Raw genomic sequence first — 23,141 nt, forward strand, 5'->3', positions numbered from 1 at the left:
GTGGAGTACTTTGATTTGATATGGATATAGTTGCTATCTCTAGGATATTGAATGACGATACAGAAACAGAATTTTTAATATGAGTATGTATAGCCTGATATTTAGGTAACGGAAGTATTTACTCGAACAATGTAGAATGTATATTTACCTGGTGTGCAAACAGTTCAGCGTACGAACAGATATATATTTAGATCATGCATTTATAAATACAAAGCAATGGAAATTTAGTTACTAATGTCGACAAATGTTGAAAAGGGATTCGAAATATAAGAGTGATAATTTTTGATAATGTTTAAATAACTAAACACATGAAAACTACGGTAGCGACTGAAAAGAACAATTTTACGGAAGAAAGGGACAAGCAAATTGAAATGTAATAATCTGATATTCAAAACGGGTATTTGTTTAGCAAGATTTCTATAAATGCCTATTCATATATCACAACAAATACACGCCCAGAGTAACTGCAATTAACCTGAAATGAGAGTTGACATCTGCCCCTGCACTGTAAAAAAAAACACCCGGAAAATGTAGCAAACGAAAATGTTATAATCTGTTTAATAACATATATATATATATGTATGTATGTATGTATGTATGTATGTATGTATATATTGTGTATGTATGTATATATGTATGTATTATATATATGTATATATACATATATATATATATATATATATATATATATATATATATATATATATAATATATATATATATATATATATATATATATATATACATATACACACACACGAGAAATGTAACAGACAGTGGGAGAGATAGGTATATACATAAATATATCGACTGAGTGATTGTTTGGTTGATTGCTTCATTAATAGTATGAAACATGAAAATATGGAATTAGCAATATACTTAATTTTCTTTCATTATAAAAATGTATGTATACGATTGTTTGTGATTTTGTGAACATGGTTTCAATGAAATATTTTAATGCATAAATGAATGAATGGACATGGTGTGAGTATGTTGTGAATGGATAAAGCTTTCATGTATGTCTCTCATAGTTTGTAATATTTGAAAATAATTTGTAATTCTAAACAGTAAGAATGATTTTACATGAAAAACAAATAAACAAATCCTGAACAAAAAATACATCGAATTAAATTTTAGCTTAAGTGGTATTGAATACGTGGAACGCTAAATCTGGTATCAATAATTGATATTGTTGCTACAAGGTGGAGGACAATTTTATCCGAAAACTGGTAACTTTTAGAGCAAGTAAAACACATACACGCTCTGATGTGTTTGTTTGTAAGCGTGTCTGTGCATGCATGTGTGTGTGAGTGTGTGCTTGTGTGTGAGTTTTTTTTTTATTGTATCATTATGTTAAATACCTTACTGCGACAAATGTAATGAATGATGAAGATGAGGGTGAGATAACTTACCACGAGTTCGACACTCTGTAAGAAAAGATAAAAATAGAAATGATGAAATGCGAGCAAAATCTTTAACGGGTGATTAGTGAGCATTATAAGAAAATATATTGCAAAATGCTCCATAATAGCTAGCTCAAATAATTGAAATACGATAGAATTTTACAGCCAATAAATATTGCTTTACTTTTTTCTCAAATAACATCTTTTCCGACATGCTAAAAACATTAGCTAAATCTTCCTCAAATTACAACGTACGATTTGTGAATATGAAAAGTACATTCAATAATCCTGGATGCATACGAGCTGTAAAGAAAACACGCAGGGTCATCACTTGAACTTATTGGAACATAGGTCAGTTCAATCTGTGCTGGATAAGAAGTAAACAATAGCAATAAACAGGATCTACAAAAATCTGTCACATACACGTATAATTGCATATGAAGTATATTCATATATATCACGAGATAACTACAGTCTCTCTCTCCCTCTTCCCCTCTCTCTCTCACTCTCTTTCACTCTCTCTCTTTTTCTCTGTCTACATATATATTTTTTTTATTTATGCGCCCTTTTCCAGTCTAGCCAGGCTCAAGGGCCCGGTTTCCCGGTTTCTGTGGCGTAAGTGTTCCCCCCAGCTGGACGGGACGCCAGTCCAAGGCAGCGTTTACTCAAGAAACAGGAAGAGAGAGTGAGAGAAAGTCGGGGCGAAAGAGTACAACAGGGGTCGCCACCACCCCCTGTCGGAGCCTCGTGGAGCTTTTAGGTGTTTTCGCTCAATACACACACAACGCCTGGTCTGGGAATCGAAACTGCGATCCTCCGACCGCCAGTCCGCTGCCATAACCACTGGGTCATTGCGCCTCCACACATATATATATTTATATACATAAATATATAGATAAATATATTGTCTTTAACCCTAGGTCCGACATATGTTCCTACTGCATGGATATGTTGCTATGCGGTGTCAATCTGCATCCTGCTTGTTCGGCTGCATTGAGATTTCATCTTGGTTAAATGTGAGCATGCAGCGCTTTCAGAGCGTTGTCACTGTTAAAGTTTGAAATGTATGTATGTATGTATGTATGTATGTATGTATGTATGTATGTATGTATGTATGTATGTATGTACGTATGTATGTATGTATGTGTATGTATGTATGTATGTATGTATGTATGTATGTATGTACGTATGTATGTATGTATGTATGTGTGTATGTATGTATGCATGTATGTATGTATGTATGTACGTATGTACGTACGTACGTACGTATGTATGTATGTATGTATGTACGTACATACGTATGTATGTATGTATGTATGTATGTATGCATGTATGTATGTATGTATGTATGTATGTATGTATGTATGTATGTATGTATGTATGTAAGTGTTTATGTACGTATGTATGTATGTATGCATTATGTATACATTCTTTTACTTGAACTAGTGATATATATATATATAATCTTTTATTATTTTTACTTGCTTCAGTCATTGATCTGCGACCCTACAGGGTTTTAATCGAACAAATTGACTTTTGTACTTATTTTGCTTTAGTCTCGTACTTTTCTATCATTTCTTTTCCTAACCGTTAAATTAGTTAGTTATTTAATTTCTGGCTCAAAAAGCAAAAGCAAGGCCATGTAGGGGGACATGGAGTTATGTACAGGGTGGTGTTCATGTAAAGAGTTCAGGCCACTTGAGGTCAAGGGAGACTTTGAACCGAGCGGTCGTCGGCATCTTCACCATCTCGTCTGGCAGCTTATTCCACGGAAAATTGCAGAGACGTAAGCGAAACAACAGTTCTGAAGCTGTGTTGGAACACACAAACTCCACCCCATACACACGCAGAAGCACACGCATTTACATACACACACATACGCACAAATTCACACTCATACATACATACAACGAGCTTTCACCAGACTTTGATCGGCTCGGGGTTAGAGAAGATGACATTCCACTCAGATACTGCGAGGCGGGACTGGACACCTTTTAGTGTAGCTACCCTACTTAACCAGATTGGCAGTTCATATTATATGTCACATTATATTATATGGGTGTGTGTGTCTGTGTGTGCGTCACAGAAGTCCCCAAAACTTGACACCAATAATTAAGCGTTGTTTAAGCCTAATAAGATAATCTATAGAAAAACCAAGCAATACGAATGTAAGTGATCTGCATAATCTGTGAATCTAGAATCACTTTCCGCTTACGAGAATGATGGACAACTCAGTAGAACGAAATTAAGGTGTAAGAGATTCACGATCAAGCGTAACAAAGGTATACTCCTATCATCAACTGCCAAACGGATATCACTTTGGTTTCGGCCCCTGCACAGTTCCGTTCAATCCGGCCCTGTCAATAAGATTAGTAATATAAACGCTACCTGCGAACCCATGTATATACTTATATATATATTCTTTTATTCTTTTATTAATCTTTTATTTTTTTACTTGTTTCAGCCATTTGACTGCGCTCATGCTGGATCACCGCTTTTAGTCGAACAAATCGACCCCAGGACTTATACTTTGTAAGACTAGTACTTATTCTGTCGTGTCCTTTGCCGAGCCGCTAAGTTACGTGGATGTAAACACGCCAACATCGATTGTGAAACACAAACACACACACACAAATACATATATATGGTGGGTTACTTTCAGTTTCCCTCTACGAAATCCATTCACAAGGCTTTGGTCAGCTCGAGGATCTAGCAGAAGACACTTGCTCAAGGTGCCACACAGTGGAACTGAAGTTAGAACAATGTAGTTGCGAAGCAAGCTTCTTACCAAACAGCCACTCCTGTACGTTTATACATACATACAAACATACATACATACATATATACATATATATATATATATATATTATATATATATATATATATATATATATATATATACGTACATATATATATATCCGACGCCACAAAGACATTATCGTAAAAACGGTCGACAAGGGTGGAGCCGTGGTGGTGTGGTGCGCAGACCTCTACGTGGCTGAAACTTTCCGCCAACTTTAAGACAACTCCTTGTATTGACCTCTGCCCTCCAACACCACGCCTAGTTACCAACGGACTATGTCCTCCACTGTCCATGATCTCATCTCCCCCTCCTGACTCCCTCTCACCGCCTCCAACCTCATTGTCCGCACTCCTCGCACCTCTACCATTTACTTCCTTCCCAAAATCCACAAACCCAACAGCCCTGGCCGCACCATCGTCTCCGCCTGTAACTGACCCGCGAACTGATCTCAAAATACCTCGACCTTGTCCTTGCCCCCTAGTGGCTTCCTTCTCCTCACATATCCATGACACTAACCATGCTCTTCGTCTATTTAACTCTTTCTCCTGGTCCCTCTAAACTTTTCTTTACTCTTGATATCAATAGTTTATATACGTTGATCCCACACCACGAAGGACTTCTTGGCCTTAAACATTTCCTCGACCTTCGACCCAACCTCCAGCCTGACACGTTTACACTTCTTCGTCTAGCCGAACTTGTTCTCTTCCTTAAGTGCTTCTCGTTCGCGGAAAAGTTTTACCAACATTTCTCGGGAATAGCCATGGGAACGAGAATGGGCCTCAACATTGCGAACCAGTTCGGTGCCTACGTTGAGGCCCAAATATTTTCAAGATTCACTGGTCCCACTGCCGAACTATACGGTCGTTATATTCTTGACTGCATCGGTGCGACCTCGCTCTCCTGCGAACAACTAGACTCCTTCCTCTTTTTTGTCCAATCCCTCCACCCTGCCCTTGAATTCTCCTGCACCATTTCCAACACATGCGTCGCCTTTCTCGACATTTCGGTCCACATACACAACTCTCCTCTCACTACCTCCATCCACTAAACACACACGCACTAACACTCATACCTCAACTTCTCTTCCTATCCTACCCACACCAAGCTTTCCATCCCCTACTCACAATTCCACCGTCTGCGCAACTCATAGCTCGCCATTTCATCTTTCGTGGATACTCTCTCACCACTATCCACAAAGCCCTTACCAGAGTACGTTCTGAGGACCGTGCATCTGCTCTCTCTCCTTACATCTGCTCTGCCGTTGCTCGTCTCCCGTCCCCTCACCTACCACCCCTCTACCCTGCCCCTCCAACGCACCATTCTCCGAGTCTTCCGGCGACTCCAGTCCGACCCTTTCACTTCGCAACCTACCCCTTCACTCCTTCAAAGGAGCCCACAACCTACGTGACCTCCTGGTCCACAGTGTCTTTCCTAACCCACCTCCCAATCTTGCTCGTTCACTTGCTCCTGCCCACGCTGCCGCACTTGCTCCTACCTCTCCAACACTACCATCCTCACAGACACCCAGCATCATCCCTATCATATCACTGACTCCTTTACCTGCACTCCTAGCAACGTCATTTACTGCATCTCCTGCTGTTTCTGTCCTTCTCTGTACATCGGTCATACGGGACGCCGCTTGGCTGACCGGTCCGCGGAGCACCTCTGAGACATTAGACTCGGCAATGACACCCCGGTCTTGCGCCATTTCCGCTCTACTGGTCATTCATTACAACACGTGTCTGTGTTAGGATTGTCTTTTCACAGAGCCATCCGGACTCCCGCCTTCGCCGTGAACAAGTATTAATCTTCTCTCTTCACTCCTTTGTCCCACATGGGCTCAACTCCACTACTCTCCTCTCTTCATCTGACATCTACTTCTCCTCTTCACTCCTACCTACCTCTTCTCTAGCCCTGACACCTACTTCCTCTCTTCACTCCTACCCAACTTCTCCCTTCATTGATACCTCCTCCATTCACACCCATCCCCACACATCTCACCCCCACATGTCGCAACTCTACCCCCATATCCTCACCCCAAACTCACACCCCACAATACCGCCACGCCACACCACATACCACCACACCACATCACACCATCCCGCACACACAAGCACTGACCACTTCCCAGCACCCACACCATTAGCCACACACCCACACATTACAGACGCAGAAACACACGCACACATCTACACGCCAATGTAACCAGCAACTATCCACGCACACACGCACTCTCACATACGCACGCGCACCTTCGTTTTGGGATCACTAATACTTTATTATCTCCCCTTCTTCCTAGCTCTCCTGTCCAACTACCTTTGTCCAGCCAGTCGGCATAATTGACCACTAACTCTAAATGTTTGTTTTTATTCTGTCTTTTGTTTGTTTCCTTGTGTTCCTTTCTGTTGAAGAGCGTTGGCTCGAAACGTAAAAGACTTTTTCACCTTCCCGAGCTTCAAACTAATACACCTGCTTGTTGTCTATACACCTGACTTCGTCTTTCGTTTTTCTGCAGATTTCAACTATATATATACACGCACACACACACACACACACACATATATATATATATATATATATATATATATATTAGCTTAAGAGCTGCCCAATAGGGCAGTTTTTAAGCTAGCTCCTGTGGAGACCTTGGGCCCATCAATGACACTTCATATTAAATTTCAAAAAACAATATTTTTCATGCAATGAATAATTTTCATCAAAACAATGACATAATTTGTCGACTAGTAACTTATTGCAACGCTGCATGATAAACAATAGTACCACCATCACCATCACCACATCTGCTATACACACACCATTCAGACTTTTGAAGCCACTACCATCAGTACCTTTGACTTCGCCGCCTTCTCTTTGTCTTTCTCATCACTTACTCTAACCGTTATCCCTGACCACCTCGGCTACCACCATCACCATCACCGCTGCCTCCGCCTCTATCACAGTTACAGCTCATACTATTACTATCACCACATTACCATCGTTCAGCATGTTAGTTCAGTATGTTGTTTCAGTGTTCAGTGCCTCTTTCTCTCACATACCCACTCTTTCTCTCTCTCTTTCTTATTATTACTCCCACTACCACCATCAACACTGCTACTTTTAATAAAAACATCATGAACTCTCCATAAATTTCTTTGTCTCTCTCTCTCTTTTTCTTTCTCTTTCTTTCTTTCTTTCTTTCTCTCTCTCTTCTCTCTCTCTCTCTCTCTCTCTCTCTCTCTCTCTCTCTCTCTCTGTTCACCACCACCCTCACCGTCTCTATGCCTACTATTCCTCTCACCCCAGTATGAACAATAGCAGAAGTGTTAACGGATAGCGAGAGGGGGTTGAAGTGTGACACACTAACACACAGATATTAGTTTTTGCATTTGTTATATTAGACATATATATTCGAGATCAGCGATTGTGTGTCGCTTAAAACATATATAGTATTTGCAAGTGGAGTGAGAGCTTTCGTCACTAGCTTGTGGCTGTATCACACTGAGGAGGGATAACATCCAGAATATGTGCTATACGGACACAAACTGTGTCGATAGCCAGCCGGAAAAGATGTTTTCCTGGGGCTAAAACAACAGTAACATCGTCCTTTAAAGGACTGCCACATTCTGTTGGTATATAAACATTACTATATATATATATATGTGTATGTGTGTGTATGTGTAAATATATATATATAAACGCATAAACGCATACATACATATATATGTGTGTGTGTGTGTGTGTGTGTGTGTGTGTGTGTGTGTCTTTAAAAAATAATAATAAAATGGCCAGCAAACAACTAAAATAGGCGCTAGAAAGAAGACTTAACCTTTCGAAAGCCACGTGACTGTTACTATATGTAAACACGCCCGGAGAATGTAGTAAATATGCTAAAACCCTTATCATTTTTTTAAAGATAATGATTACTTGCTCTCTATTATTTTTTGGGAAATTGCTGGGCCTTCAGCTGAACAGACGCGCACGGAGTGGTAAATATATTTTTTAAATAGTTTACGGAGTAAGTCTAGGTGATGATCTTTAAGAAAGTGAAATCAATTCATACTGTAGGACTGTTTTTGTTTTGTTTTTTTTTAGTATATTGGCTACATTCTCCGTGCGAGATGCGTGGCTTTGAAGAGTTTAATTCCTCTTTCGAGCAAGCAGTTGCATATTGTACCCTGACTTAATAATACACACACGCACATGCACACACACACACTTACACACACACACACACACACACATATATATATATATATATATATATAATATATATATATATATGTGTAGAGAGAGAGAGACGTGAACGGGAGTAGTTAGAAAACACTCATTGTACGAAATGGTGAGGATAACTCCGGATTTTGCTGAACACTGATGGGTTTACTCTCATCCGGTATGTGTGCTTAGTATCGATGGGGGAAAACACAATTGTATCGGCGGATGAAATGATATTTGCGTGCAAAGGTTTTCGGGAAAGTGAAATTAAAACTTAATCAACATTTTTCGGAAAAGAATTATAATTATGCGTTAATAGTGCAAGGATAGAAATAGAAGAGTAATGGCCCTGTCAAGAGAAGAGATAAGATAGGCGAGACAACTCACTCCGAGTCCCATTTAGGAGCGATGGACATCGTTGTTTCGCCATTTTTGTGGCTTGTCAACACCACGTACCCGAACCGAACCGGAGCCAAACTGAATGGCTTCTTCTCTTTATCGTACGCATCATTCGGACGTAGCGGCAGATGTTTATTTCGCCATTTTACATATAGTTATGGACAGGCTATTCAATTTGCCACTAGCTCAGCTCAGGCACGTGATGTTGACAAGCCACATAAATGGCCAAGCATCAATGTCCATCGCTCCTGAATGGGATTCGGGGCGAGTTGCCTCACCTGTCTATAAGTAAGTGTTCAATGGTTTTGACAATCGGCCCTTTGAGAGAGTCATCTCTGCCGCGTCAAATCGCAGCTCACCCGTGAACAATCAAATCACATACATTGAGTATATGAGTCCGACAATGTCTATAAAACCAGCGCTGCTTCTAAAATCATATCTGAGTATATAAATGTGTGTGTGTGTGTGTGTGTATACATGTTACAGCTATTAGTCAAACTACTTCAATATTTATTGAAGTAGTTTGACTTTAGAGTCCCATTACAGCGCGAATCATTTACGTATAGTAATAGCCCTGAATATAATTAATTATTTATATTCAAAGGAAAAATTATATACTTTGTATCAAATTTTTCCTAATTGGTCCTCTCACGTTTTCTACTTGATAAATTCTTATATAGATTTTATCCATTATATATATATATATATATATTGAGTTGGCAACTGAGTTCCCATCGTCTTTTTAAATTTTTGAATTTATTGCGTTTTTAAATTTTGGAATCTACATTTTTTTTCGAGAATTCTATTTTTGAATCATTTTGGAATCCATTTTGTATTTTTGTTTTTTTCTTCTAGTTAATTTTGATTAATTTTTGTTTATTTTCAAATCATTAAAATGGAATGTCAAGTTAAGAAAAACGAGCGTTTTCGATACCTCCTTCGTTTTGCTTTTAATCAAGGTTCTAAGGCCGCAAAAGCTGCTCGCGACATTTGTGATGTTTATGGAGAGGGTGCCATAGCTGAAAGAACCGCTCGTGATTGGTATGCCAAGTTCAAAAATGGCAAATTTGACCCCAAAGACGCACCACGTTCTGGCCGTCCAGTTGAGTTCCACGAAGAGCGATTAAACCAACTTTTGCACGAAAATTCTCATCAGACGACAAGGCAGGGAAAATGGAATGATCCCACACTGCTATAGACAAACATCTTCACTCGATGGGAAAGGTCAGAAGTATGGAACATGGGTTCCGCATGCTTTAAGTGACAACAAAAGTCAACGAGCCACAATCTCCGCTGGTTTGCTTGCTCGTAAAAGTATTTGATTACACCTGCGTTAACTCCATTTTTTTATTCATATATATATATATATATATACTAAGTAATTAAGGGTTTAGCAACGATTTGCCTCACCACACACCAAATTTAGAAATAGCAGTCAAAGGTGAAGTTGAGGTGATGTCTTCTAGTGCCTTCAAATTTAATACACAATTATTAATAATTGAGACGCAATTATTGATAATTGTAGAGTCCTACGCCGAGGAGGAAAATAGTCAGGTAAGACATAATCATTTAATTTTTATGCTCTACAATGACTTAATTCCGAAACGTACGTCCGTAGGTAACTTAATATTGAATGATTTTAGTCATTTATTTCTCTTTTGCCTGCGCTGTTTGCCTTTTAAGTGCTGTGGTTTTACTGGGATCTCCCTTTTAAGTAGAAAGAATAGCTAAAACTTTTTGACTGCTATTTCTAAATTCGGTGTGTGGTGAGGCAAATCGTTGCTAAACCCTTAATTACTTAGTATTACTTAAACCTTCCTCGAATGGGTCTTTTACATGCCGAACTCTACTTGGTTAAATTAATGATTATTTCTAAATTAATTAATTTCACCCTTTATTATTATTGATATATATATATATATACACAGGAAATTGGTATTTTTTTTTTTGGTATTATTTACTCACGATTACATAAGTTCCTATGTTCATTTGCTAACAGCAAGTATTTACCCTAACTACCTACAAAACATTCATATATGGGCGCAAACTTGTTTGTGTGTTTAAGAAGGTCGTTTTATAACAACGTGCTTTTGGGTTGTATCCTACTACGCGACACATTGGGCAAGCGTTTTCTCGAATACCTTCGAGCCGATCAATGTCTTGTAAGTGAATTTCGTAGACGAAAACTGTGTGAAAGCATGTGTTCTACAGATACACCACACACACACACACACACGCGCGCACGCACGTACACATACACACACATATACATCTGTGTTTGTGTATGAATGTTTGTATGCGTGTGTATGCGTGAGTGGATGCGTGTGTTCTTCTGCGTTGTCGTCCACCACTCTGCCCAACGCTTGTCAACCGTTATTCGTTTGTTTATTTCCCCGTCATTTAGCATTTTACAAAAAGGAGACCTACGCACGCATACAAGCGAGCCCATCAGATTAACACCATACTGCTTCCCTTATCAGACACCAATACATACCCTAACACACACATATATGCCCATATCAATATCAAAACTGATGGTAAATCCTAACACATATATGCCAAAGCAAATCCCACCTCCTCTTACATCTGAGTAGGCCAAACGTCACGAACTAAAGCATTTGGCATTTTATTTGTATTACGTTATTATCATTATTATTATTATTATTATTATTTCTATTATTATTATTATTATTATTATTATTATTATTATATTATTATTATTATTATTATTATTATTATTATTATTATTATTTTAAGCGGCGAACTGGCAGAATTGTTAGCACGCCGGGCGAAATTCTTAGCGGTATTTCGTCTGTCCCTACGTTCTGAGTTCAAATGCCGCCGGTATCTACTTTGCCTTTCATCCTTTCGGAGTTGATAAATTAGATATCAATTATGCACTGGGGTCGATGTAATCGACTTAATCCCTTCCCCCAAATTTGAGGTTTTGTGCTTCCAGTAGAAAGGATTATTATTATTGTTAGTGTTGTTCATGTTGTTCATCACGTACAAGCACGGATGTATTCATCATTATCTTATTTATTTTATTCCATTTCAGAAAAACTGGAGCATGTGTTTGACAATTCCAGAGCGTTTTAAAACTTGTTTTGTGCGTGACTTTTGGCCCACCTTGTACTAACATAACACACACTCAATAGAAGCAAATTCTTACGCACAAAACCTTTTGCTCATGCACTATCTGCTTACAGTTATACATACACTTCAACAACCAACACCAGGCACTCTCTAAAATAGCGAATAAAGCACCCACGCGATTTTCACGAGTGTAATATGACACATTTAACAAAAGCACCTTCATAAAACTTAAAATGAGCTCCTCCCGTTAAATCTAATTACTTATCTTGTACAACAACCGACATCATTTTATAACCTGCACATCAATACACACATGCAAGAACAATTACGCACGTACACACACACATGCACACATACACACAAACACATATAACCGGATATCCTCTCTATATATATTTATTCCCACACGCACGTACCAGCACATATTAACACTATTGTGTTACACCCACCACACACGCACATACCAATACACGTGCACACACTCTAACCTACACAGACATACGCCAAAATTGAAACTGACGATAAATTCAAACATACATTTGCCGTAACTAATTCAAACACACCAAAATTAAACTTACATACGCATTGGCGCCGGTCACGCCTGTCTATCGACATTTACGCATGTGTGCTCAACGGATATGAATAATTTGTCCTTATGATATGAGTCCAGCTATTATCATTGAATGCAGTTTGGCTGTTACCAATGAATCCACTGAAAAAATATGACCTTACTGTAAAACCGATTGCTAATAAATTAATATATTAACTCTATGTAACATGTAACATTTCTGAGTGCATAAGAAATAAAAGTAAATGCCTTTACATGTACATAGATTGTAAACGTTGAGGAGGTATAAAATATTCGCAGCGCGCTCTTAAATATTCATCAACATAAAGTACCCCTGGAATAGAAATCCAATATGTAAAACAAACACGTGTATACAAACAAGTGTATAAGAAAACAGGAAGTTGGAAATATTTTTCGTATTATTTATTCGCTATTACATACGTTTCATTTGCATATAAGAATTACAAAGTTGTACTTGTTTCATAAACATGTAAGAAATTTCCTATGAGAAAGCCTTCAGAAAGGGAATCAAATAATACAGTTTACATCTGGGTGAAGCAAACAATATTTCCTGAATTTTAAATTCAAATATTTTACCTTACACAATTTAAAACAACTACATACTGGATTGTAATACTGAAGTGACTTGAAGTGCACCGTGAAGACGAGGCTTAAATTCTACTCTACTGAGATTATATATATATATATATATATATATATATATATATATATATATATATATATATATATCTATATATATATATATATATATATAATATATAGATAGATATATATATATATATATAGATTTACTTAGTATGTCCTTTGATTAAATTTAATATTTAGCTATTTAATGCCTTTTGGGGGGCTGCAATCGCCATCTTCGCAATTTATTTTACCGTGAATGATTTTTCTCGTGAATTATTTGCTTCGTATTGAAATTATACACACACACATATGTATGTATACGTATATGTATATATATATATATAATATATATATATATATATATATATACATACATACATACATACATACGTACATACATACATACATATATATATATATATATATATATATGTGTGTGTGTGTGTGTGTGTGTGTGTGTGTGTGTGTGTGTGTATACAAACACGCTTACATACACTTAAATACACGCACACACATACTTGCATGCATGCATATTGTCCCTGAAATATGAAAAGCAAAGTTGACCGCGACGAGACTTCAACACAGATGACCGAATATAGGTATGTTCAATCCGCGACGTACCGGCGTAGGTGTAAGTATTTAAATAGGCAAAATTCACTCACATAACACGAGTAAAATTTGAGGATCACCCGAAATATTCTATGCGCTGTCATCCTTTTCCACTTAGCCCCTTTTTCGATTTCTCTCTCTCCCTCTCACTCACTCTCTCACTCTCTCCCCTTTTTCTCTCCCTCTCTCTATCTCAATTTAACCCTAATGTGACACCGATTTTCGGCCGTTCCATTCCATACTATCTTTCATTCAACCCTTGTGAACAAACGACTTTCTTGTTATCGCACATTTTTTCTATGCCTCTTGCTTGGTATTTTGTTTTCCTATTCCTTCTTCTGCTCTTTGACAATGCGATTCACGCGAAACTTTAGCTCCTTTTCTGTTTGTCACATTTTGCTTTTGCCGAAGCGCGAATTTACAAGAACGTTAACAAACCAATACGTGTTATAAAAGTGGTCCCGGCAAAGAGAAACGAAATGGCGCATATGTACACAGATACGTATATATGTATAAATAAATGTGCGTGTGTGTATGTCTATGTGTGCATACATACATACACACACACATTTACACACAAATACAATTATACATATATATATTTATTTAATTCTTTTTTAGTTTTATTTAAGTTCTTCAAAGGGATTTCAAGCCCGATGCTAACAAAGCAACGAGGCTTTTTGTGTTAAGACGAATCCCGGAATTGGTAAAACATGTGGTTGAGTTGTTGTGTTGGTTGAGCTCTCGATGAACACAGCTCAGAGTCTGCATTTATTCATCTAAAGAATTTCAGATGGGATATCCTTGGTTTCCCTTGCTCTTTGTTCGAAGATTTTGTCTGTTTATTTTTCTATGTATGTATGTATGTATGTATGTATGTATGTATGTATGTATGTATGTATGTGTGTGTGTATGTATGTATGTAATCAATATGTATGTATGTATGTGTGTATGGTTATGGCTTGTTTCTTTTCGCCACATGTATTAAGCTAACGATTCCGAGAGTAGCAATTCGATTTTTAAAGTGTTGCATAAAAGCTTTCCTTAAAAAGGTTGGCCGTGAAGCCAACGCATTCGTTTGTGACAACGCGATGACTTATCTTTGTGTGTGTATGTGTGTGTGTGTGTGTGTGTGTGTGTGTGTGTGTGTGTGTGTGTGTGTGTATACGTATATGTATATACATGTATGTATGCATGATTTTATAGGACTGCACACTTATCCCTATGGCTGTGATTGTACTGAAACATGTACATGTGTGTATGTGTGCGTTCGTACCTTTATCCTGTGACGGAGGTATCTCAGAGGTACGCATTACAGGCGTGTCTCTATGCGCGCTGCTACATATCTAAAAGCTTTCTATAATAGGGTGGCTCCATAGACTCGGTAAAAAGTTGCACGGGCACTCGACTCTCGGAGCCACGTCCCGCATGATGACGCCATTGATTACCTAACTCCTGTTCTTATGTCAATCCTTTATTAAACAACAGTATGCTCTGTACAGACCTTCTGTTTTATATAAGAGTCCAAACGGACTCCATCATAGAAATCACGCCTCCTCACCACCGCTGCTTACTAGTAGTGACGCTACTCTGAAGTATAAGTATATTGAAGTCAAGCAGCTGGTTATTGGTACCGCTATGGCAGCGAGGAACTATAGTAAACGCACGCATACACATACACATACACATACACACATGCACACGCACACCCACACCCACACATACATGCACATATCTAAAAGATATACATATTAAAATAGATTTTATATACAAATATTACAACGTGTTTCTGTTATATACACACACGCACTCATATATATAAATATATATATATATATATATATATATATGTATGTATGTATGTATGTATATGTATACATATATATATATATGTATATATATATATGTATATATATATGCATATATATATACATATTTATATATATGTGTGTGTGTGTATGTGTGTGTTTGCATGTGTATATTCATATACTTTATAACTGAACATAGATATAGATATATTTCTGTACATATACAAAAATACATGAATACCTGCATACTCACTTATGAATGCATCTATGCACGTGTATAAATGTATATACGAATTTATATATATTTATATAACAGCCACACACATACACGCATACAAGCATACATATTTATATGTATGTGCAAACGTGCGGGTGAGTCTACGTGCACTCGCGCGTATTTGTGTGTGTGCGTGTCTGTGTGTGTGTGTGTGTTGTGTGTGTGTGTGTGTGTGTGTGCGCGTGCGTAAAATACCTTATTCATTTTGATTCTCTTCGTATCTTCACAAGTTCTTTCCTTGACTCACTAGCCAACTGCTAAGGAAAATTTTATTTTAGCCAGCCTGTTAAATATAGCCCGGCCTGCTGGTTGTTAGCCTTTCCACATTCAACCAAAATAGAAGAGAACACGCGCCGCCTAATATATAAATATGTACTTAATTATATGTGTATATATGATGACCTGTCTTTACTTCACATATATGTTTGTGCGTGTTTTAAATTGTCTGCGCACGTGTGTGTGTGTGTGTGTGTGTGTGTGTGTGTGTGTGTGTGTGTGTGTGTGTCTGTGTTTGCTTGAACGTAATCTTTGGTCTGTGCCGCTCTTTCACACCACGGAGAACCTGCTTCTCGCTACTAAAAGATTACAGTAACGTAACTAACTACACCCTGCTGTGCCACATTCCATCTTCCCACATTGATCCCCTCATAGAACAACACACTCTTACACACATATCTTAAAGTCCACTGACAATCTTCTAGGCATTTATAGAGAGACCGGTTTACAAACTACACTGAGGCATGAGAATAATTCCCTATTTCACGTGCGATCGTCCACACAAAATTACAACTCAAACCTACAAACCCACCCCAAAGTACGGCCCCTTTACACACACTTTCGCACCGTTGCTCAACACAGAAATATACTACGCATGGCTATCTTTCTGTTACAGCGCATATAGCCCACACATCCAAACACTGGCACAATCAGCTCCGCATTAACCTTCTTACGTTCTTTCACTCGCTAGTTATCTCCCACCTTTTTTCCTTTCCGCTTCATTCTTCCCTTCTTCACCATTATTTTTGTAATCTTGCCCTCTCCCCAATTCTTCCTACCTATTCTCTCTCTCTCTCTCTCTCTCTCTCTCTCTCTCCTCTCTCTCTCTCTCCTCTCCTCTCTCCTCTTCTCTCTCTCTCTCTCTCTCCTCTCTCTCTCTCTCTCCTCTCTCTCTCTCTCCTCTCTCTCTCTCTCTTAAATGTACTGTCAAGCAGATAATACTTCCCTCTAGCTTTCATTCGCCCTGAGAATTGCCATGTGAATAAATGTCTTTTTTCTCTTATTTTATCAGTATCATGCATATTTCTCCTTTTTTCCTGTACTCTTTTTCTACTCTTTGATGAACGACCTCATCCGAAACGTCAAATTCTTTTCGCTTCATTTCGGTTAATGTCTTCAGTTTCATTGCATAGTTCTATTCTTGTTGTGTTTAAATTTCTTTTACCAAATATTTCTACGCCTTTTTCAACACGTATTTCACTTGTTTGACTTCGCGCGGCATTTTTTGTTTATTGTTTACTCTTTGCCTCAATTTGATTTCAGTTGAATGTGCAAATATTTTACTTGTGTTTGTCTGTGCGTGTGTCTGTGTGTGTTTGTGCGTGTTTGTATTAATTGTTAACAGGCATCTAAACGTTAACTCACGTGCTTGCATACTTCGGAAATTAATGCAAATTATTGGCTGTGGAAGACATTTACTGCTAATCTATAAATTCATACTGTATCGAACAGTTAAGTGAATGCCTATATCTCTTCTTCCGCAATCCGGTTCTCTTTTTATCAGGACTCATGAAGGTATTTACGTGAATTTACTGCCCTGTTGTTGTCCCATTCATCAACTAATTGGCCACGTTTGCAAATGCCAATCAACAGCGCTTCCTGTATGTATGTGCATAGGTATGTATGACTGTGTGCTTGTGTGCGCGGGCGAGCATGTCTGTGTGCGTATATCCTTGCGTATCAGAAAAAAACGGAATCCAAGAAGACTGGGGATCATTTGCGTCGGTAAGACTAGTATATTCCAGAAAAAGCATAGAAAGAATAAAATGAAGAGTTTAGTAGCTAAAGTACCTGACACATCCTTCTTCAATTTTAAAATGATAGCTGTAAAAATGGAAATGTGACTGAGTATAACATCTTCTATCTCTGAGCGACTGGCTGCAACAAATAGGTAATGTGAAACAATACTATATATATATGTTGAGATGAAGTAATGGAAGTGGATGTAGGTGACAAGAAGAAAAGAGCAATGAAAAGGGGGAGAGAAGCTGGTGAGTGTTGAGGTGGAAGAAAAATTAATGCTCGCGTACAACCGAAGGATAGAAATGAAATTAATGAATTTTTAGTGAAGTGAAAGAATAGAAGGTAAACTGTTCATTTATATCATCGGTGCTACGGCTCCGAGTTTGAATATGAAACGTTGTTCGTTCCGTTCCTTTGAATGTGCGGATCTCGGGTGTAAAGAGATACTACACATTGATAAATGCGTAATGTTGTGCTGAAATGATTGGCGACGAGTTGATAGTGAGTTTCATGTGTAAGGTACACCTGAGAGTTTGTATATGAAATTAGGCTGGAAGTTGTGCTGCAAGTTTGGGTCATGTAATATTGTGACTGTGATGTTTGTGGTGCTGTTAAAGTAAGGACAGGTGTGGCAGGCTTATACATAGCTGGACGCTAAGGATCTTCTCACTACGAGGCTGTCGATGTTCCTATTTTCCTTGAGGATGAGGAGAGGTGATGTAAGAAATATCGGAGTGTGTCTAGAGCCTTGTCTACAAGATACGGAGTTATAGTATAAAATCCTCAAAGGTTGTTTGCACTGATCTGAGCTCTCTTCCTTATTTTCTGTCAGTATAATTGTTTCTTTGAAACAAAGCACCGATATCAAGGTCTTCTTAATGTCTATGCGGCGGATTTCTTTTAGTAAATAGTTAAGTATCCCAAATGCTGGTGTTTATTACCGGAACTGAAAATGCATTACAGATTGTTCTCGTGTTGTATGGGGAAATAATTGACTGCCGTATATTTTTTAGCCTGGCATAATATTCTCCAGGTATTCTGTCTTTGTTCACACACTAGTATAATATATTTCCAGCAATACCTAGATATTTGCAACATTCATTCAGTGGAACAGAGGAGATGGTCAAAAGACCATCGTTGCAGTGGTTCTGGGTTTGAGTAACAGTCCTTCAGCTGTCAAATATGAACAGATCTCTGACCAAATTTTACCCGTGTATTACAAAAACATATTTCTTTTAAATCCTGCTGTATATTAGCACTGAAAATATTTCGAATATAGGTTTTTAGATAGACCAAAAAGAAATTATAGCTTACATTAGTGCATTTTACCGTTGTAAAGCTTAGTACATATTCATTAGGATTCCATAAAATATATGACAATGGATTCACATACTGTCGCATTTGAAATATAACATGAGAGACAATTATTTAACTTTCAGCTCCGAGTGTGAGAATTGTAGAATAGGTCTTAGTTTCTCAATGGCAGCAACTAAGGCAGCAGATACTTTTGTGCATCGTAGTGACTTAACATGTATGTATGTATCCTTTGTTACTTTATTAAACATTCCTCTGAGTAAAAACTATGGAATACATTAAACATTTTACTATTGAAACAGATACGATGATATTATAAGGAATTTGATATTTAGGACCATCATATCTGAAAGGCATAATGAAAGACAGGGCTTCATTATCACTGCCTTTATGCCAATAATTTATCAAAAATTCTTTTTCATCTTACGGCTTAATTATAACTTCAAACTACATTTTTTAAAAACATTGTCTAGTAAGTGTTACCTTCAACAAATTCTTAAATGGTCTAATGTTGACTTTTTACTGAATTTAAATAAATCAATTATTAATGAGCCTTTTCATTCTTATATTTAAATGAATATGTTAGAGGACAAAAGAAATAAATTATTGCTAAATAAGAGATTCCACAATATAGAATGTCTAATGTAAATGTCTGGCTGACTATCAAAGTGTACACGCTTTCTAATATTCTAAATGAAACAATCAAAAGAAAATGATTCGTTCTGTAGTCCGAGCCTGACATCGTCGGTCTCCTTTTTCTTGACTGAAAAATATGACTGAAAATGCAAGTATCAAGTTGATATTTGAATTATAAACTAGAGATTTGACAAGTACAGAACAAAAACATTTAACTACAGCAGTAATGACCGAATGGTCATGGCTGGGATGCCTTTGTTCGTGTGTCTGTCCGAATAGGTTTTATATTGGAAGCTAGGTAACAGCCATACTTCTTCCTTCATTTTGTTCTTATTAACTTTAATATTACTTATTTCTTTATATTGCAACTCTATTTCCTTATCTTTCCTGTCCATTCATCCCCCACCACTACCACCACTCAGTCTTCATTTACTTTTATCACTCTCTATCTTAGCCTCCGAGTAAGATATGCTTCACAGAAGAAGTGTAATCAGACCGAAGCTTGTCCATTAGTCCCCACTGGCTTTAAAAAACCACAAGCAAGCAAATCCTCAATGTGTAAATTGACGATAAAGCCGACCAACTGATTTTATTGGAGTAAATCCCTTAATTGTTTTTATGGCGTTCAAATCTAGAGGGGATTTTACCACTAATTGTTTCGTTAAACTTACATGAAACTTATGTTACATGTAAGGGACCCTACTCTGTTTTTATCACCTTTTGCTTTGTCCGTTTCTTCCGCTCCCTGTACGGTATTCCCTCCATTCTAAGAATATTCCTTCCCATAGCCTACTGACATTAATTATTATCTGAAATAATACATTCAACAGTATAGTTGCGCAAATCAATCTATATAAAAGACTGATTATATCCACGCACTAAAACAGAGTAATTGATTGAGACGATGTTTCAAACTAAAGATAGTGTCAGTGGATGTGTTTATACGTAAAATTTTAAAGAAAGATTAAAGATTAAAGAGACGAATACTTATAAAATATATACACATTCGTATATACATTATATGTATTATACGTGCCCATACGTGTGTATATCTGTTTAATGCATAGCGATTCTTTTCTAAATTACACACTTAATGGTGGCTAAAATTATTGATGTATCAAATTTATATTCCCCGAAGACACAACAGGTTTGCTTTATATGTCTGAATCAACTTATTACGGACTTTATGTTTTGGCAGTCGGCCAATTTTTTTACTGGGAGGTATGTAAACTATGATTCTATGCTAGCTACTTTATAACAGGTGCATGTTTTATCGGTCCCATTTGGAACTGAAGGCAGTCGAATTTGCCGGTATTTACATTTCCATAGTAATGCTGATGGGTCTAAATATAATAGTTTCCTCACAATACAGTTTAAGTAATAGATTCAAATTTATTAATAATAGTAAAAGTAAGCGCCTTCTTAATAATGGATCTCAGAAAGTATTATCAATTCATTCAAATATGTCTCACTAAAATTGTAGCTTCCTTCATTATTAAATATTACTTTGTAAAAAGCCTTGATTTTAGATTATGCATTTTTCGCCTCCTATGAAAAGGACACGAACTTCTCTAAATCAAATTTAGGTTTATTGTAAGCAATTTAAATATATCAATAATTTAGATGTATTATAAAGGTTCAAAACTTTCAAATGATTTTTCTTTTTTTCAGTTTGTTCACAATGACTATTTTCACCCAATCCAGCTGAGGTGTCAGGATGAAATTGGCAATGATCTTAAAACGGCCATTTGTACTCTCTTTCTATATGAAAATCAATATTTTCTATTTACTAGCTTTGTTTTTCTATTACTGAAGTCACAATATTGAGTTTTACATAACTAGTAATTTATGTGCATTGTTATCAGTGCATTATATGCAATCTTTAATACTATTAGCATGAAAACATTATGCAATATCTAACAACTGGATAATCATTTACCATTTAGGAAGCATAAGTTTGTGACAAGCTGTTAAATACTGGAGATTTTATTTATTGTACAAGGGGTGGGATTACCTAAGTAGTCGAATTAACGTCTCGTGGGTGCGAATTGACTTACGTTTAGTTTGTATTTGATCTGTTTTATTTTCATCTTCAGCTATCATTTCTTCTTGATCATTTATTATAGCAGTAGAATTATCTACCGTTGTTTCGGTTGTTTGAGCTGGAACAGATAGCAAAAAGGAAAAAAAATGACTGTGCCATTTTCATATGAAATATAATTTTTTTCTGGAACTGTTGCTTATGTGCTACCACTGAGGAAAATTTGTTTCAATCCAATATTCTCCTGTTAATCTTGATTTTGGATCCTTTTCATAGAAGTGATGAGGAAACTAAAATCAAAGTGAGCATTCGCAAACATCTCCTGAACAGCTGAAGGTATTATCCTGCAAATGTTCCTTAATAATAATATGAACCATTTAGTGAAGCTTATGGCTCTGTAAGGTTAGTGTTTAACTTTCGAGTATTTACTGTTAAGCAGGTGGGAGAAAAATACGGGATAGAAAGCTAGTCTGTTACTGTTAACTATCATATAAGATTTGGTAGTAATTTACGATTGTTAAGAAATTAGGAGTACGTAAAATAAGACCTCTTACCCGTACACAGAACGAAATGACTGAAACAGACTTGAATACGTGAATTCGTAAATCACTCAACGAGTAAATTAACCGTTTCACAAAAGAAATGAAACGCTAACTATTTCACTTATATATGTATGTGTTTGTGTGTGCGTATATATATAAGAGAGAGAGAGAGAGAGAGAGAGAGAGAGATTGAGAGAGAGAATTAAACACAAATGTATTTGATCTTAGTAATATAATACAATAAAGTGTTCTCCTGATGGTTTGGCGTCAAATAGCATTTCGAACATCCAATGCAGAGATTGCAAATAAACACAATAATGAAATTTATGTGGGGAACAATGATATACGCTTGTGTTTATATTATTTCTCCAATATTTGCCCTGTATATCGTTAACAGTAATGCTACAAATACAGAAGTAACCACACCACTATACTGAAAGCAAACTGGATGATGATACTCTACTTGGAGCTCTAAGCTCACCAAAAGTAACTGTACATCTGACGGTACACAAAAGATGGAGGCGGGCAAGAAAACAACAAACAAGGGGTATTAGTTTGAACCTCGGGAAAAATGGAAGACATTGACATTTCGAGCCTATGCTCTTCTAAAGAAAGGAATGAGGACAGAAAAATGAGACGTGGAGAGGAAAAAACGTGTCTAGAGTAAGGATTGCACATATTGAATTGACCGGAAGGAAGGAAGTGGTGAGAGACATGAGTGATAAGGGAGGCAACGGTAACCTAGCTAAGGTGTGTGTGCGCACGCATGT

The 23,141-nt window shown here is 37.2% G+C and overlaps 1 protein-coding gene across 4 annotated transcripts in view; it reads right to left on the reverse strand.

Moving 5' to 3' along the window:
• Nucleotides 1-21,960, reverse strand: part of LOC115212977 (neuronal acetylcholine receptor subunit alpha-3) — a 224,236-nt gene extending 202,276 nt beyond the window's left edge. For 2 of the 4 annotated variants that reach the window (XM_036504285.1, XM_029781841.2), the window contains exons 1-2: nt 21,846-21,940; nt 1,412-1,426 (exon numbers count right to left, since the gene is read on the reverse strand). In XM_036504285.1, the coding sequence (XP_036360178.1) occupies nt 1,412-1,426; nt 21,846-21,891 (61 nt within the window). In that variant the 5' untranslated portion in view covers nt 21,892-21,940. Of the gene's footprint in view, nt 1-1,411; nt 1,427-21,845 lie in introns of all 4 variants that reach the window. The other 2 variants (XM_036504283.1, XM_036504284.1) reach the window with 2 other exon arrangements.
• Nucleotides 21,961-23,141: the final 1,181 nt, after the last annotated feature.

Source organism: Octopus sinensis, linkage group LG6 (genome assembly GCF_006345805.1).
Source record: "Octopus sinensis linkage group LG6, ASM634580v1, whole genome shotgun sequence".
NCBI classification, from domain to species: Eukaryota; Metazoa; Mollusca; class Cephalopoda; order Octopoda; family Octopodidae; genus Octopus; species Octopus sinensis.